At 42.1% G+C, this 19,044-nt stretch overlaps 1 protein-coding gene across 1 annotated transcript in view; it reads right to left on the reverse strand.

The window, feature by feature from the left end:
* LOC102293672 (sickle tail protein homolog) overlaps nt 1-19,044 on the reverse strand; it is a gene marked incomplete in the record, with an annotated part of 115,846 nt that overhangs the window by 64,127 nt on the left and 32,675 nt on the right. Inside the window, 1 exon segment of the mRNA XM_042216064.1 lies at nt 5,443-5,762. Coding sequence (XP_042071998.1) covers nt 5,443-5,762 — 320 coding nt within the window.

A 19,044-nucleotide genomic window follows, 5' to 3' on the forward strand; every position in this document is an offset into this window, starting at 1 on the left:
GTCCGGGGGAATACCAAGGCGTTCCCTGTAGTGGTGTGTGGTTGAACTCCTCCCACACCCGAGTTTTTGCTTCAGCCACTGCCCGGCTCGTTTGATAGAAAATTTTAATTAAAAAAACAAGACGGAACAGTTGACCGACATAAAGTACTATGCACATTGTGCAGGAAGGAATTTTCTTTTTCCGAAGCACTTCCAGGGTAAAAATATCACACAAAGCATTGCACAATGCATCGCACAAAGCACAACACTACTTGGGGATGCTGCTAGCACTTTGGCTAACGTGTCGCCCAGCTTGTGGCAAACCACTCTCACTGAGCACTGGGGCCTCAGTAAGTCTACCTCAGACAAATTGACAGACACAACTGGCAAGTAGATTGCAACAAACTGCAGAACTATTAATATCGTCAAGGACACAGCCCTTACAAAGGTTTTGCAAGTTGCCTTTCGAGATGCATTGTACAAGGCTCCAACAACAAGCACAATAATGTAAAAAATTAATGGGCTCTAAGACACTGGAAAGGAAAAAAACAAGAGAATTTAGCTGCAGCCAAACATGTCACCCTGTCAGGTGACTACTGGACAGTAACAGTAACTATCTTGACATTACTGCACAACTAATTACTGCGCATAGGAATTAAAGTCGCGCTTGCATTGAGAATAATGAAGACAGAGGAGCGTCACTTCGCAGAGGCATGTGCTGAACATTTCTTAGCAATGGCATGTGAGTGGGAAATTGAAGGAAAAATCACAACTGTAGGGATTGATTGTCCACGAAACACAAATGCTGCAGCTAAACCTTTGCCATTTGAGCATATGCCTTGTGGGACTCACATCTTACAGAGATGCATCACTGTGAGTCTTGGTGACAGTGGATTTGTCCAGGTTTCAGAAAATTGTTGGTCAATTCAAACATATTTCAGGCAACGCCCCAGAGCTGGAAACACGACAAACAACCCTGGGGGAGCAGAAGGAGCCATTGATCCAGCAGAGCCACAAACTTGTGATGCTGATGCCACAAGAAAGAAATACTTTTTTTTTTAAATTAATTGATTAAAGAAAATCCATTTCTTGTTTTAATAACCATTTTGTTCTTCTTCCATCTCTTCCTCTGTCTGTGTGTTTTCACTACAGGTATGTAACTGAGATTCTGGGTGGGGAATCCTATATTTCCTGCTCAGTGGTACTGCCTGCCTTCTCCCACTTGCATCATGTGATGGAAACCTCTAATGATGACTCTGCATATGTAACTAGGTTTAAAACAGCATTCCAAGAACACCTAACCTCCCACCAAGAAAACTTTATCAACAATGAATGTCTCAAGATTGCCACAGCTTTGGATGCTCGATTGAAGTGCCTCCCCAAGAGTGACAGAGAGAGGGTGTGGCCCACACTTGGAAGACTGCTGCATGATCAATCCCCACCTCAGACTTGTGAAGATAAGCCACCCAAGAAAATGAGTCCTTTACAGATGAATCAGATGAGGAGTTTCTGCCTGACAGAATCACGCACTTGATTCTATAGCTCATTCAGGAGCTGGTGACAAGCTGGCACTGCTGGCTTGCAAATATCTGGCCACTCCTGCAACCACTGTTCTGTGTGAGAGACTGTTCTCAGTTGCAGGCAACACTGTAAATAAGAAGCGGTCAGCTCTCCTCTCGGACAATGTCAACAAGTTAGTTTGTCTCAGTAACAGGGCCACATTAATGTGAATAAATGTTTACAGAAAGTTTTTTGTAAACATGAATGTTAAGATGTTCAATAAACATGTTCTGTAGGGCTGTTCCATATAACGATCTACAGGGTGGGCCTTTATATGGATACACCGTAATAACAGGGGAATGGTTGGTGATATTAAAGTCCTGTTTGTGGCACATTAGTATATGTGAGGGGCAAACTCCTCAAGATGGGCGGTGACCATGGTGGCCATTTAGAAGTCGGCCATCTTGGATACAACTTTTGTTTTTCAATAGGAAGAGGGCCATGTGACACATCAAACTTATTGGTAATGTCACAAGAAAAACAATGGTGTGCTTGGTTTCAACGTAACTTTATTCTTTACCGTCGTTGTTGCTAACCACAACGCATAAAAATTGGCGCTTGTCCGTCCGTAGTGTGGTTATATTAAATATTAGAGAAAGAGAGAAGTTTAAGAAATTAATATAGCCACTACAGTGACATCAAAACCATGAAAAAATATTGCCGTAAAGAGTTTATTTTGCGACACCACGAAACAAACAACAGCGTAAAATGAAACGATAGACGTTTTTATATTGTCATCCGATATATATCGTTATATCGAACAGCCCTACTCCAGAGTTCATTTTTTAATTTACTCGATTACTTCTCCACACTCTGGACTCTTTGCTCAGTTCAGCTATGGTTCCCCTGTTGCTCTGTATGGACAGCGACCCATGCATTTCTCCATGTAATCTGCTCTGTCATGGCTCAATATTCCACCTGAGATCTGCTCAGCTTGCAGTACTGATTCATCTTTTATCTAGCTACAGTCCATTAGCTGCTACATTCACAACAACGGTGTGATGTTGTCTGGGTGGGCCTTCCCCACACCGGACCTACATGAAGACCAAAAACAAAGAAACAATGTATGTATGCACAATTAAGTTAATTCATAACTTAATGAATTAACAACATAATGAAACTTAAAGTAACATGTGACTGAATATTTGCTTTAATTTGCTGAATGTTTGATTTTGCTGGCAACATAGTGTTTACACAAACAAACCTGGGATAGTCAGTGCAGCAATGTTATTCTGACAATAGCAAATCATAGTAAATAAATATATGGAGAGAATAATGTGCTTAATGTGCAAAAAGTCAATACTTCTGGGACAAGTTGAAAGTTTTACGACTGCTCATCCACTTTGTCACACAGGGCACCAGAACCATTGTCTCCTATGGGCTGCAAGCTGGGGGCCTCTATGGATTGTGTGTTAGTTTATCCAGTAATTGCCAGATGACATTGGAATCTGGGAGTTTAGAGGCTGGGTCAGCTCAATGCCTCTCCTTTGTGTGCCACTAGCTGTTTCTGGGCAGGGTTTTTGGTGCACTGTGTCAAAGCAATCTGGGAAGCCATAGTTTACTCTACTGACTTATCTTAGGAGACAATAGCGATTATGTGGCAGTACCCAATGTATTTTCAGTTGAAAACATTGGAAGCCAACACTATCATGCCGCAGGTACTGGGAGTCTCCCTACAGCCTAGAAGCTAGCCTCTGGTACCTTCTCAGTTTCACCTGGACACAGGTCCCGGTTCCCCTCCAAAGCAGCACAAACAAAGTCATAACACAAAAGAGAAAAAAATATCAAAATTGACAAAGGCAGACCACATAAAACTACATTGTTGGCTGCATACAGTTGTTATCTTATGTTAACCCACAATCGTTGAACTTCTTTCATCTACGTGAAATTCTCAGAGAGTGAGAAGAGGCTGCAGGTCAGACTCAAACCCTGAATGCATCTCTTAAAAATATGATGAGGGGGGGGGCAATGTTATTTTTGTATGACTGTGTTATGAATGACTATTCTATTTTAATAATCGGATGACTGCTCAAGATAGGAGATTAAAATTTTAGGGTCCACGAGAGAGAAAAGCACACCAGGACATCAGAGGAGACAGAATAAGAAATACATAAAACATCATTAAAAAGTCTTGTAAGGCAAGATTCCCTTTTGTGATGTAATTTAATGCTATTTTAGCATGTTTAAAATAATTTGGGACTGAACCTTTCCACAGAAAAGTGTTTATAATTATTAAAATTCAATAGAATAAAACTTATAATAAAATTCAATGCAAACAAAAGAGTAGTCTAGAAGGAAGGACATAATCAAGGTTTAACCATCAGTCTGTCTCTCTGACATTACAGGAAACAACCTGCATTCCAGCTGCATCATCAGCAGGGCACACAGCCAAAGACATTAAATCACACAAAAACACACAAAGATAATAATTCAATATGACCAATAAGAGCTTGTGGCTTTGTGTTTTAAAATTTGAAGTAAAAAATGGCAGATATAATTGCTATGAGACTGTTAATATTCCAAAGTTGTGATATTTCGATAGCGAATAATTACACAATTGTTTGTTTGTGAATGGTATATTAGTTTGTGCAGAGTCTCTAATGCCCATAGGTGTAAATTTGAAGAGAGACACATTTAAAACACACCGCAGCTTCAAAAAGTCTGAAAATAAAGTAGGTTGAGAGGACAGTAACGTCTTACTGCCCCTGTGCCCCCCACTTACTGGAACAGAAAATAAAAATCTCCCCATACAGCTGACAGCACACTGCAATAATCATAATCCCGGCTCACTGCTTCAGCAGGCTGTTATGGCTATTATGACTCATCTGAGCGCAAACAGACATCCCTGTTGTCATTACAGATCAAACTTGTGAGGAATGCTCACCATTCCTGCGCAAATGTGTCATTTTTCTTAATGCCTGCGTGTGGAAAATAGATATTAGGAAACAGCGTCTTCAGTTCTTTTAGTTCTTTCACCTGGTGGATTCTTCGCCTACAACAGCAGTGCTGGGTCAGAACGGATTCCACCCATTGAATCCCTTAAATGATGGTACCTTTCTGTTTGTGTTGGCTCTCGTCACATGCTGACGTAACAAACAGTGACAGACATCTGGCGCAGACGCTGAATAGCCCGCATAATGACGCGCTGATGGAGCAGCTTGTTGAGCCGGCTCCAAACACTCAGGAGCTTGTGTATCGCAAGTTGAAGGCTAATGTAAAGTTCATATCCTGCTAATCGCTTTGGCTACTTTTACACTAAGTTGTCTTTTAAGTAGTAGAAAAAGAGCGGCTCAGAGGAGCTGTTGGTCTTTACAGATAAATTAGAGGAACTTACCTGGCGGAGATGCTTGGTGTCAGCAGTGCGGCTTTAGAGTTTTAGCACTTCCCAGGTTACTTAGCTCTAAGGGTCAAAATCAAGTCCTGCGGTTTCACGGCAGGTTTAAGGTTCTTTTCTCGGACTTTTGAAACGTCGCAGTTTCTACATGCCGCATGTTTCTCTGCTTGGATCAGGTGCACTGACAAACTCCACCCCTTTCCACCCGTTGCTGTTTCAACACAACTCCACCTTAGCAAATAATGCTGGCTGTACCGGTCTAACTGGGAGATCAGTAGTACTACTCGTGAAATTTATGACAAGCTACAAGACACCTCATGCCCCTCCAGCATTACCACTATAACAACACACATACATCGTTTTAGAAAAGAAAATGCAAAACAGTAACTGATAAATGTCTGTCAGCAACTCATTGAGATCACAATGTGAAAAACATGTTGATAAAGCTTAGAAGATCATTAAAATGAAAAAAGGTTGTTGCTGGCCTTAAAATGAATAAAAAAAGTCATAAATTCGCTCCACATTTCATTTTTCAAACACTGCTAATGATGAACAAATCTTACCTGCTCGTTTGTGCAGTCCTGATGTCCTATGATAATGGTTTTATGTTGAGGATATTTTTGCCTCACATGGTCCAGGACCTCTTTCTTCCTCTCCACATGTGTGTGCTGCATTATGAGGCTGTCCATCTGGCTGTGTCTGCTGCTGCTGTTATTGGTGGGGTAGCTTCGAGGTAAGGTATTGGGAGAGCATCGATATGGACTGTAGGAGAAGTCAGGGTTAGACAACAGGCTTCTGGAGGTGTGTTCTTTCTTCTGTAGCAGACAGTCTATGCTGTTGTCCCCCACAGCAGAGGCAGAAGAGGCTCTCGAAGGGGAGATACTTGGATCTAAGTTGGAAGGATGAGAGGAAAAAGGAGTGATGGTAGAAGGAAGTGCAGAGAGAACGAAGATTTACAGGAGAAAAAAACTTATATAACAGGATGACTTTTTTCAGCTTAACATTATTTAGTTGTGAAGAAATATGTAAAAGAAAGTATGCTGCGCTACAAAAGATTTGCCTCTAATTAAAAATGCTTGTAACCCAATGTCCACATTTGTAGACAGTTATTTAACTAAGTTTGTATTTCTTTTATCATGACAGAGTTCTCAACTTTCAATTTTCAGTGTATCAGAGTTGATCGCTACCATTCTCAATCTAACGCTCTTCTGTAGATTCTTGCGTGGTGGTGTCTCTGTGGTCTTTTTATGTCTTTCCTCAAATCTCTGTTGTTGGAATGGCTGTAGCTCAGGAAGTTGAACAGGGCATCTATTAATCAAATCCCTGGCTATTCCAGTCTGAAAGCGAAGTATTTTGGACCTTTTTTCAGGTTCAGTGCCCTAAATTGAACACAGAGAACCAGCTGCACCTTGTAATTTTTTAAATGTTTGAAACACTATTATTTCTCACATTTTGTTCATTCAACTAATAGTCCTAATAGAATGTAATATTTAAATTATAGTTATCCATTATACCCAGCTGCTTCCTTATGTTCCATCCTCTCAAAATCTTTCCAGAAATAGGCAAACAGTCTCACTGAACTAATATACGATGGAGCTAAAGGCGCCATATGAGCGCATAAATTGTTGACTTCAGTCAAGTTTTTTTAGTCTTAAATTGTGATTAGCTTCACTGATGACCTATGATGGCTCTATGGAATTTGTTTACCAATATGACAAGAGGTCAAGACTAGAGTAGATTCAGCAGAGACCTTAATTCAAGTTCAAATTTTATTTGTCATATACACAATCATACATAATACAATATAAAGTGAAATGCTTGTTGCTGTGCAAAGCCTGACCTTAAAAAAACTAAACATAGACATAAAAGTAAACAAAACAAAACTGAAATGAAACTAAACTAACTAGAAATTTGCATAATATACAAATTTAAAATTCCAAAATTAACAGTAAAAAATTACAGTAAAATTGAAGGTAAAAAACAATATTTAAAAAAATAGAACGTGCAAAAAAAGTAAATTTAAGAAAATATAAAAGTGTGCAAGTTGAGAGTGTGCAAATAAACAGTGTGCAGTGTAACAGTTTGAGGTGGAATAAACTGTTGCTGATGTGTAGTAACGAGAGAGAGAGAGTCCAGTCCTACACCTGATTCAGGGACCGAATAGCCTGAGGGAAGAAGCTCCTCCTCCTCTCTCTGTTTGGCCTCCTCACTGTTGAGGTCTGGGAGGACTTCAGGCGAGCAGGTGGAACAGACAGAAGGGAAGCTGAAAACGAGTGGCGTGTATGAGGGGGTGAGCACGCATGGAGAAGATCAGATAAATATGGAGGAGCGAGGTTATGAAGTGTTTTGAAAGTAAGAAGCAGGATCTTGAAATTGATATGGAGGTGAACTGGAGCAGATGGTGATCTGTGAGTAAATAGTTAAGCAAACCAGAGAGATAAGAGGTTAACCAGGTGAGTGGTATGTTACTGATGCCAAAAGATGTTAATCTATGAGGAAGGATGCAGTGACAGATAGTATCAAAAGCTGCTGTAAGGTCAAGGAGAAAGAGGATAGTGATGAGTCCAGAGTCAGCTGCAAGCAAAACAATCATTTGTGGTTTTTAGTAGAGCTATTTCTGTACTATGAAATGAATGATCACCAGATAGAAACTGTTCATACAATATATTTCTAGTGAAGTGTCTATGAACCTGTGCAGCTACTATATTTTTGTGAATTTTGGCAAATTTGAGGAAAGGCAAATTTAAAAAAGCTCAAAAAAAATTCAAATGGGCAGTGGATTGAGTTTACGCTATGATAACTTTTACTTACTAATAATAGAAGATATTTGAATTATTATAGGAAGTTCAAAACTGGATAGAGAAGATAACAGTTGAGTAGGAGAAAACATGCAAATAGAACAATTGACCACAAGAAGAGGGCAACTGTCGGTGAAGATTAACAATTTTGGTATTTAAAAAAGTCCATAAATTTGTTACAGACTGCAGCAGAGTGGGTATGTCTGGCAAAGGTATCTGGAGGTTTAACAATATTATGTAATATAGAAAACAAAGTACGAGTATTTTCATCAGTGCACTTAATAATAGAAGTGTTGTAAGATGATTTAGCATGATAAATAGCTTCTTCATAATGTTGTATATGACTGAGATAGATATCCTTAAGTCTTAAGAATAGTACGTCATTTTTGCTGAAGACACATTCCAGGTGGCGGCCAACGGCTTTGAGTTGGTGAAGTTCAGATGAATATTAGGAGGCAGAACGGGAAAAGGAAGTTCTTCGACTTGAAAAATATAGTAGCTGTGCAGGTTCATAGACACCTCGCTAGAAATAACTTCAGAAGGGAGGAATGCAAGAGGTTTAGTCATCTGTGGAAGCTGAGGCATTTAAGGTTGGTAAATGACTAATGCAAACGCCTTACCTAGCAGACAATTTAAAGACAGGTATAGGTTCAGAGAATAAAACAAACTTCTCTAACTATATTAAGCAATAAGTATAGAGAGAGAGCAGCAGCAGCCAAAATGCGCCAGCGTCCACTCAACGCTCTCGTGTCTCCACAGAAGATCCAAGCGGTCAAGGAATGACCATTTCCCACATCCTGAAAACAGCTTCAACGCTTCCTTGGCTTTGCTCATTTTTATCGCTGTTTCATACGAAACTACAGCCAGGTAGCTGCACCACTCACCACTTTCACCTCCACCAAAAAACTCTTCCACTGGAGACCTGAAGCTGAATCAGCTTTCAAAAAGCTCAAACATCTGTTCCCCTCAGCTCCTGTTCTGATTCATCCTGTCAACACTAAATCATTTGTTGTTGATGTGTCTGATGTTGGAGTCGGAGCGATGCTTTTGCATCACTCTGGACCCCGAGCTACAACCCTGTGCATTGTTTTCATGCTGTCTTTCCCCCGCGGAGCAAAATTATAATGTAGGAGACAGAACTGTTAACTATAAAACTGACTTAGAAGAGTGGCATCATCTGCTAGAGCGGGCTGAACTTCCATTCACTGACAATAAGAACCTCACTTACCTCAAGACAGTTAAACGCCTGGATGCCCACCAGGCCTTGTGGTCCTTATTCTTTGACTGTTTCAAGTTTGCTATGTCCTTCCATCCAGAGTCCAAGAACACCAAGGCAGATGCCTTGTCCCACTAGTACGCCCCTGACGCAGATCCCTCAGAGCTGTCAACTGTGCTACCTGCCTTCTGCCGCATGGGCCTCATCTCTTGGGGGATTGAGGAAATGATTCGGCAGGCTCTGCCAGATCCAGGAACTGGGCCCCTGGGCTGGCGACATGTCCCCTCAGCAGCATTAGCTTTGGTACTAAGCTGGGCCTACAGGTTTTCATGTCATCATGAGGTAGGTCGGACCATCCCTCTGCTGAAGCCTCACTTCTGGTGGGGAATGGCAGAGAAGGATGTGCAGGACTAGTGCTGGTCTGTGCTGGCAGCAAGACCAAAACTCAGAAGCCATTGGGCCTGCTTCAGCCTCTATCCATACCTTCTTGGCCATTGTGGCAGGACGTAGGCGGTGGTGCCGCGGCTGGGAAGGCGGACGCACCTGCGCGGCATCGCAATCATGCCTCACCAGCTTAAGAGTGGTGTAGGGTCCTGTCATGTTGTTGTTGTTGTTGGTGTGTGGCTGGCAGTTGGAATGCTGCAGCCTAGTCGTGTGAACAAGCTACCGTGTTAATAAAGAGATGCTTAAAAGCATAAACATGCCGTGGTTTATCACACCCCTGTTCCCATATTTCTCTCGTTTTTGTCACTGACTTACCTGTCTCAACAGGAAAATCAGTAATCCCTTCTGTACTTGACAGATTCTCTAAGGCAGCACACTTCATTGGCCTGGACAAACGCCCCACAGCCACAGAAACAGTGAAGCTTGTGGTATATCACATGTTCAAACCTCATGGAATCACCTCGGAGATCACCTCGGACAGAGGCCCCCAGTTCACCTCATAGGTTTAGAAATCTTTCTGTTCTAGGGGCCCAAGTCAACCTCAGCTCCAGTTACCACCCACAGACCAACAGCCAGACAGAACGGCTGAATCAGGAGTTGGAATCCACTCTCCGCTGTGTCATCACTCACAACCTGTCCACCTGTACCTCAAATCTCCCGTGGGTAGAGTAGGCGCACAATGCACACACCTCATCATCCGCCGGTCTCTATTTGAAGCGTCACTCAGCTTGCTTCCCAAGGAGGAGGCTGACATCACAAATCCTTCACTCCAGCACCACCTCCGGCACTGGCGCAACGTTTCGGTCAGAACTCTGGAAGCCTTGCATAAAGCTGTCAACCACCAGCACCACTACTCGGATCAGCTCTGGACACCAGCACCCCAGTACACCCCTGGAAAGAAGGTATGGCTATTCCTCTCAAGTCAAACTCCCGTAAACTGAACCATGGTGCAAGATGGTTCATTGGGCCCTATGATATCGACACCATCATCTCTGCCACAGTTCTGGGTCATTTTGACCTAGCATTTTCAGTTTCTTGTATTTTGGTATTTTTCTGTATTATGGTTTATTTTCAGATTCTTTAGTTGTCCTGTTTTGAATATTATAGTCCTACATTTCAGTGTTATTCTGAGTTTGTTCTTAGGTTTAGTTCAGTGCCTGTCATGTTTCCTGTTTTACTTTGAAGGTCTGTGTCTCATATTAGTGTGTCCGGTGTTACTCTCCGATGTGTTGTCATTATGTTTTATTCGAGTCAGCTGTGTCCTCATGTGTCGCCGCTTCTCCTGATCACCTCATGTGTGTATTTCTGTGTTTGCTCAATTATCTTAGTTTTTCCCAGTGTAGGTTTTCAGTTAGCTCTTACCCATGTTTGCTTCCATTTGAGTAGTATTCATGTCAGCCACAATAAAGGCTCGTTTTTGGTTTGTAACTGAAGTTCAGTCTCCTCGCCTCTGTCTGCTCCTGGGTCCACTCACTCACTTCACTCGGTCTGCCCCACGCCTCGACCGTAAAAATCTCACCATCCGCTGTCAAACTCAAACTCCCTACATCTCTAAAGATTCATCCCGTGTATCACAGGTTATGCCAGTACTCAGCCCATTACTTTCTTTTCTTTGTGCTACAGCTCTCTGGTCATGCAACTGCTCCACTCCTCAGTTAAGCTTAGACATCAGATCATACTTCCAGCATTTGCCACCCAGCTTCACGCGCCGTCTCCCGGAATGGGGTTTCAATATCGCACCTACCTGCCCTCTTGCTACTACTCCTCACAGGATCCCTTGGAACTCAGGTCAGCCCTCATCGCGGACCGTCACCCCCCCACCCCCCCAAAGCATCACAGACTCTTTCTTCAAACTAAGCCATTCACACTTCACTCCTGGATAAGTAGTTAACAGTTCCCCGCTACCCACCTCTCCTCTGTTCACAGTTCACTGCATTAGACCATTACACCCTTGCCATGTCTAGTCACCAAGCCACGAGTCCCTTGTTGAATTTACTCTTGCATTCACGTTCTGTAAATAAAGCTTGTGTGTCTGCTGTGTCTGCATCGGGCTCTGCCTTTGAGTCCACCATCACATACAGGCGCCTTTTGACAGATGCTAAAAATACTCCATGTATAGTTTAAAGACTTCACAAAGCCTGCAGCTATTAACCTCTGCTCCTCTGCTCCTCTTTGTACTTTTCACAGTTTGCTGAGATGAAACAACATCTTTTACTTGTACATGTAACTTCCCCCCAGTATCTTCACTGTAACTTGATTGCATGACTTTAATAAGCTTTGGCATTACACAGGCCAAGGATTGTTAGTGGAGTTTAAATGTCACTGATTCAGCCCTAACTCCAACCTACTCCCATAGCTGCTGAGAATGATGCCATCAGTATAGATGTGTGGCATTTCCATCCACTCCTCACATCTACAGGCTCCGACATACACACATATTGTGTCGGATCGGTAGTCCATTGTGGCCGACCTGCCCGTTGTGCTCGTGTGTGCTGTTTTTTGTTAGTGTCTCCTTGTGTTTTTGTTTTTCTCTCGCTCCTGGATGTTTTGGTCGCCGATGCAACTTCTCAATCTGGAAGTGTCCAGTGCTGGAGGTAGCCGGACCTGCCGCTCCTCACCCCTCATCAGCTGTGCTGACTGAGTCAAAAGAGCAACCTATTTAGCAGTGCAGACAGGCTCCAGTTAACGCTGGATCATTGAGTTAATCCTCATCAGTACGGCCGTGATTAATCATGTCTGAACCTCGCTTATTGTTTATCTGTCAACGTGTGTGTGTTTTTGTTGTCAGGAATTGGGAGCAAAGAGTGTCTTTCACGAGAGCGGATTCACGGGAGAGAGGAGCCACGGGTCGGAGCACGGTAAAGGATTGTAAAACAAAACAAAACCAACAACGACAGCACAGCTGATTTACAACACAGGTGAAACATAAGAAACACTCTGATTCTGACTGTACTCACTGTTACTTATAAATACTTCGTACAGGTATACCTATTTATCTTCATGTTTCGATGGAAAATATTACAATTATATAATTATAATTTATATAATATATAATTTCAAAATGAACTGTTTTCTGTGTACCAATTTTCTTCGTTATGATTTCAGTTATCCCATGACAACTGTAAGTAATCTTGATCAGACTTTCAGGTAGCACAGAAGGAGACTGGCAGGTTAAAACAATGTCAGCTGACAACCATAACAGTTCAGTGCACTAGCATGAGGATATATGTTTATTCAGGAGTGTTTATACACTCCTCAAAAATTATAGGAACAGTTTTTATTAGAGAATATCATCAAGTCATTTACACTTGTGGGATATTAATGTGGTCAGTTAAGTAGCTGAGGGGATTGTTAATCACTAATCAGCTGCTTTGGTGTTAATGAAATTAACAACAGGTGCACTAGAGGGGGGAAATAAGACAGCCCCCTCCACTCCCCCAAACAGGAATGGTTTTACATATGGAGGACACTGATATTTTTCCCTTCTGGTCTTTTCTGACTGTACTTTTGCATTTGGCTCAGTGTCACTATTGGTAGCTTGGCCTGGACACTCCAGAAGTTGCACAGTGGTCCAACTCCTCCAAGGTGGCACATCAACATGTGCCATTGCCAGAAGGTTTGCTGTGTCTTCCAGAACAGTCTCAACACCATAGAGGAGAGATAGGAGGTTCCTCAAGAAGAGCTGGACAGGATCATAGAAGGTCCTTAACCTATCTGCAGGACTGGTCTCGGCTCCTTTGTGAAGGAGGAACAGGATGAGCACTGACAGATCCCTACAAAATGACCTTCTGCATGCCACTGATGTGAATGTCTGACCAAAAATGTGTTTTCAAAGTGCTCCTTTAGTATTTTTGAGCAGTGTACATTGCTGCTTGATAGTTCAAATATGAAATTGTCATATTTCAAACAGCTCTATAGTCTGTCCTGTATTAGGAGAAATATGCAAATTAACAAGCGCACATTAACGCATCACATCTACACATCGTAGGTTACATTGAAACACGTATTAGTGTGTATATTGTGTCATCAAGTATGTTTTATAAGTTTTTAGAAGTGGTAGAAATGGAAACTTATGTTTAAAATATTTCAATGTTTATTTTGTCTTTTACCTTGTCATGAGTTACCACAGTAAACCAACTCGTAAATCTCCAGTTAAATAGTAAAAATCACAGTTTATCACAGTTTTTGTATGTCCTTTCAAGGATTTCAAGGACTGCCATAATTTCCATGTAGAAATATACAAGTAAATATCTTGTTTTATAACTTTGATCCCTGGCTGCTCTAGTTTGCATGTCAAATATCCTTGGGCAAGATTCTATTTTTTTGTTGCTTGTATGGCCAAAAATCATTGAATAATAATGGACACCAGTACTTAACGAGCATAAGTTTTAAATTCACCCATTTCTTGTAGTGTACAGATACAGAGTATATTTACATCATCTTCTTGACATTTAAACCTGTCCTGGAGCATTGTCTGAAATAAGGACATTTTTTCTGGTTGGATGGAAAATCATTTTCTAACATAGCTGGAAGGATTTGTTTTTTTATTGTGAGTGGACAAAAACATTTTCTTTAAATGTAAACACTATGATACCTGAACTTTCTGTGTAAAAACTAAAAATGAAACTAACACATTCATATGTGATCAAGTTTGGATTTGTCACCTTGCTCAGTTTTCTTAATATAATAGCACTACAAAATAAAAACAAATACACGCACAACATCGTATATCACCTTCACACATGCAGTTTAAACAAAAGTAAAAATTCTGTTAATCAGCAGTATTGATCTACAGTGCTATGAAAAAGCATTCGTCTCCGTCCTGATTCCTTGTTTTTTCACATTTTTATCATGCTTGAATGTTTCAGTATACCAAACAAATTTTATTATTAGACAAAAATAATCAGAGTAAATACAAAATGCAGATTTGATTGAAATGGTTATTTCATTAATTAAGCTATCTCAAAGTACCTGGCACCTACCGCTGACATATCTATAAGTCTGGAATGTTCAAATGAATCTAATGCTTTGGGACTACAGCAAACCATAGTGACAGCCATTATCCCACAAATAGAAGAACATTTTAAATAGTGATGAACCTAGGAGTGTCCAGCCTACCAAAATTGCTCCAAGACAACACCAATGTCTCATCCAGGAGATCTCCAAAGAACCCAGAACCAAGAAGAATTGCAGGTTTCACTTGCCTCAGTTAGGTTCTGTCACGGCTGGCGGCGTGAGCCGTGTGGTGTAGGAGGAAAAGGACCCAAAATGCAGGCAGTTGACTGGTGATGAGAATGAAGTTTTATTTGCAGAAGTGGAGCGACTGAACAGGTAGTGAGGCAAGACGAATGACAGAAAAAACCTAGACTGGGAAAACTAAATAACAAACCTAAGCATGAAACGGGGAGCGGAGAATGCAGAGAGACGTAGTTACACCGAGAAACACAGACGATCCGACGATGAACAGAAGCCAACACACACACTAAATACACACTAGGTAATGAGGAGATGACATGCAGGGGTGGACACAGCTGACACTAATGGACATGATGAGAGGCAGACCTACAAAGTAAAACCGGAAACACCCAGACTGTTTTGCAACAAAAACACAGGGACCTGAACGGAGCACAGAGGGGAGACACAGGTAGGGATAATAAACACGACAACCAACCCAAAGAATTAATACACAATCAGAATAAACACCAAACACAAGATGAACCGAAAAAGAAACACAAAACGCTGGGTCAACGACCCAGGATCATGACAGGTTCAGAGTTCATGATTCAACAGCATGAAAAAGAATGGGCAACAATAGCATCCATGGGAAACCACGAAGGCAAAAAACCACTCCTGACCAAAAAGAACATAAGGGCTTTTCCTATATTTGCCAACATCATCTTGGTGATCTCCAAGAAAATATTTTGTGTACAGAGGAGACAACCTTTTGGAAGGTTTGCATTACATCTGGTGTAAAACAACACAGCATTTCATATAAAGGTTATAATACTAACAATCAAACATGGTGGTGGTTGTATGACAGTCTGATGCTGTTTTGCTGCTTCAGGACCTTAATGAATTGCCATAAATAACAGAACTGGGAATTCAGCTCTCTACCAGAAGATCCTGTAGAAGAATGTCTGCACATTACGTCCTGACACCCAAGCATGCGTAGGTTATTCAGCAGGACAATGATCTAAAACCAGCAAATAGACTAAATGGTTCAAAAATGCACAGGCGTGACCTTAAATAGCTCATTCATGCTTGAAAACCTACCAAAATGGCTCAATTAAAACAATTCAGCCATGAATACTGGGCGAAAAATTCCTCCGCAGTGATGTGAAAGACTTACCAGTTATCACAAATGGTTTGTTGCCACTCTTGCTGCCAAAGGTGGCACAACTAGGTCTTAGGTTTAGGTTTATTTTCTCACACAGGGTCAGGCAGGTTTGGATAGCTTATATCCCATAATAAATTAAGTCATCATTTAAAAACTACATTTTGTGGTAACTAATGTTGTCTTTGTCCAATATTAAATTAGTGTGATGATCCAAAACATATAAAATATGCCAAAATATGCAAATATGTACATACATTGGGGTTTCTCATAGTGGACGAGAGCGTTTATTCCCTGTGCCTTCGGGTCAGCGAACCAGCCTTCTTGGAGTACCTGGGTGGGGTGCTTGAGGGTGCTCTGCCTGGGGACACTGTTGTCCTACTGGGAGACTTCAGTGCTCATGTGGGCAACGACAGTGAGACCTTGAGGGGCATGATTGGGAGGAATGGCCTCCCGGATCTGTTCTGGTCACTCAGGAAAAGAGAGAGACTGAGTTGTTAACTGATCACCACCTGGTGGTGAGTTGGATCAGGTGGCAGGGGAGGATGCTGGACAGACCTGGTGTACCTAAACGTATAGTGAGGGTGCACTGGGAATGCCTGGCAGAGGGCACAACAGCATTCTGAGGGAGACTGGGGACTGGTCCAAACCATGTTCAGCACCCACTGAGCGGCTGCAAGGTGGTCGGTGTCTGTCATGGTGGTAACCCCTGAACCAAACGGTGGACACCAGAGGTGAAGGGAGCCACCAGGCTGAAGAAGGAATCCTATCGGGCTTGATTAGCCTGTGAGACTTTGGAGGGAGCTAATAGGTATTGACAGGACAAGCGGAACACAGCTTGGGCAGATGCTGAGTCAAAAACTTGAGTGTGGGAGGAGTTCAGAGACGCCATGGAAAAAGACTTTCAGACTGCCTCGAAGAGATTCTAGCAAATCATCAGGCAACTCAGGACTGTGTATAGTGCAGGTGGAACGCTGACTTCAACTGAGAAAATTGTCAGGTGGTGGAAGGAATACTACAAGGATGTCCTTAATCCCACCAAAATGTCTTCCAAGGAGGGATCAGAGTCTAGGGACAAGGGGGATGACTGGCCAATCTCTGGAGGCAGTTAAACAATTCCTTGGTGGCATAGCCTCTGGGGTACATAATAATAATGTTAATGTATACTGCTGATAGATGAGAGGCATCTGGAATGCTGTATGCCAGGAGTGAACGAGACTTCGATTCACTGAACCACACCAGGATCTACAGCAAAGACTTTGGAATGCCAGTCAGAGTGGAAAAGTGTAGTCGGATGGTAACAAAGAGAAGGATGCTAGTCAGAACAGAGGGAATTACATACCAGAAGGCTACAATTGCATACAATGTGGATAGCTATGAAGAGGCCGCTAGGAAATCTGCACCAAATACCTACAGACAGTCCTAGTCCTGAGGGGTCAGCTGAATGGGAAGAACAAGATCTGAATGCTACATCCTTCCTGATATCAGATAAAGGAGGAAATAGAAGCCACTGAGATCAAAACCAGAAAACTCCTTACCATGCAGGGAGGGTTTCAAACAAAGTCCAGCACTCTGAAATTCTACACTAATTGTAGAAGGAGGCTGAGGACTAGTAAGTATCAGATCTGCAATCCAGGGTGAAATGATAAAGATCCATGAGTACATCAGGAATATAGCCAGAAAGCACAGAGGCACTAATCATGGCAGAAGAAGCTCTAAGCCCAAGATCGATAGAAGCTAGGGTCTACCACACCAGGCACGACCCCATGTGCAGGCTGTGCAACGATGACCCTGGGTCAATCCAGCACATAACAAGAGTGTGCAAGATGCTAATAGGCAGGGCATGCATGAAATGCTTACAGGAATATCATCAGGAAGAAGGAACACAAGAAGCTCAAGAAATATCAAGGACTGAAAGTGAAACTCGAGAAGATGTGGCGGATGAAGGCAACAGTGGTCTCCCATAGTAATCAGAACACTGACAATGCAGTGACCCCCAAACTACTTGAGTGGCTCCAAGATGACATTATTTACACGGTGGAGATTCTCCTCAACCTGTGGCTGGATCACCCTCTGAAGGAGCTTCGCTGCGCAGTTGAAAGCCGGCTACAGCGGCTCTTTTCCAGCCTTCCATGGCTACTGGGATTGCTTCCTCCGATCGCACAGGACTTCATCTTTAACACACCAAACCTTCATCCAGCCACTACTGCTTCGCTGCCCGGCCTGCCGGAGAATGTTCTGTCCGGCCCGTTGGTCCAGCCTTCGAAAAGGAAGTGGCGCTCACGCCGTCGATGCCCCTCGCTGTCAGTGCCCCTCGCTGTCGATGCCCCTCGCCACAGTCAGACCCCGGGATTTCAGATCGGCTGGCTGTGGTGAGTAAAAAGGACAATTTTTCTGTTTCGGACTTAAATCCCACACGGCTTGCCCCGTAAATCGTGACAGTTTTGCATTTTTTTAAATGTTTGAATGAAAAATGTTATATACACTGATGTTGGTCCACTCTTCGAGTACTTTCATCTAACACAATGAGAAAAACACAGTGAAGTGGAAAGGGAGTTTTTTCAATTTTACTCAAACAAGTCTGACTTTTAGACCATCAGGATGAAGGATTTTAAAATGACGGCTTATATATCCTTTCAAAACAAGTCAACATTCAGCAATATCTTATCAATAATAACAACTTATGATACAAGCTGCTCTACTGGGAAAGTGCGTGCATGTGTTTGGTTGGACATGCAGTTACTTAGCTCAATGACTGGAGAAAACTGTGACAACCCATGATCTTTAACAACCATAGACTCAGATTACACCATCAGCATGAAGAGACATTTACGTTGTACTTTATACAGGACAAACAGCTTGTGCTGTTGGGAAGCAGTGATCTTTTATGTAGAAAACCCCACCTCATTCCCACCCCAGCTCTGATTTTCCTTGCATTTGATCAATGCCATCTGACTCTCAGTGAATTAAAAGCATTTTGTATACAAGCCTTATATTCAGAGCTTCAAATATAATTGAACAAACCAGAACTCAGAAATAAACTGGTCAAAATTACCGTGTTAATGCAAATGAATCTGCCATCACAGTCAATGCGATTAAAAATTTTAATGCAATTAATGATTTGAGTATTGAAAAAATAACAAGATGGAACAGTTGACCGACATAAAGTATTATGCACATTGTGCAAGAAGGAATTTTCTTTTCACTGAAGCACTTCCAGCTTAAAATATCACATTGACGTATGCTGCTAGCACTTTGGCCAATGCGTCACCCAGCTTGTGACAAACCACTCACGGAGCATCGGGGACTCAGTAAGGCTACGTCGGAAATATTGACAGACGAAGTGACGAGTAAGGTAAGCGACCCATGTTGTAGGTGA

The sequence above is a fragment of the Haplochromis burtoni genome, unplaced genomic scaffold (assembly GCF_018398535.1).
Source record: "Haplochromis burtoni strain Fernald_Lab_line unplaced genomic scaffold, NCSU_Asbu1 Contig_912, whole genome shotgun sequence".
Lineage (NCBI taxonomy): Eukaryota > Metazoa > Chordata > Actinopteri > Cichliformes > Cichlidae > Haplochromis > Haplochromis burtoni.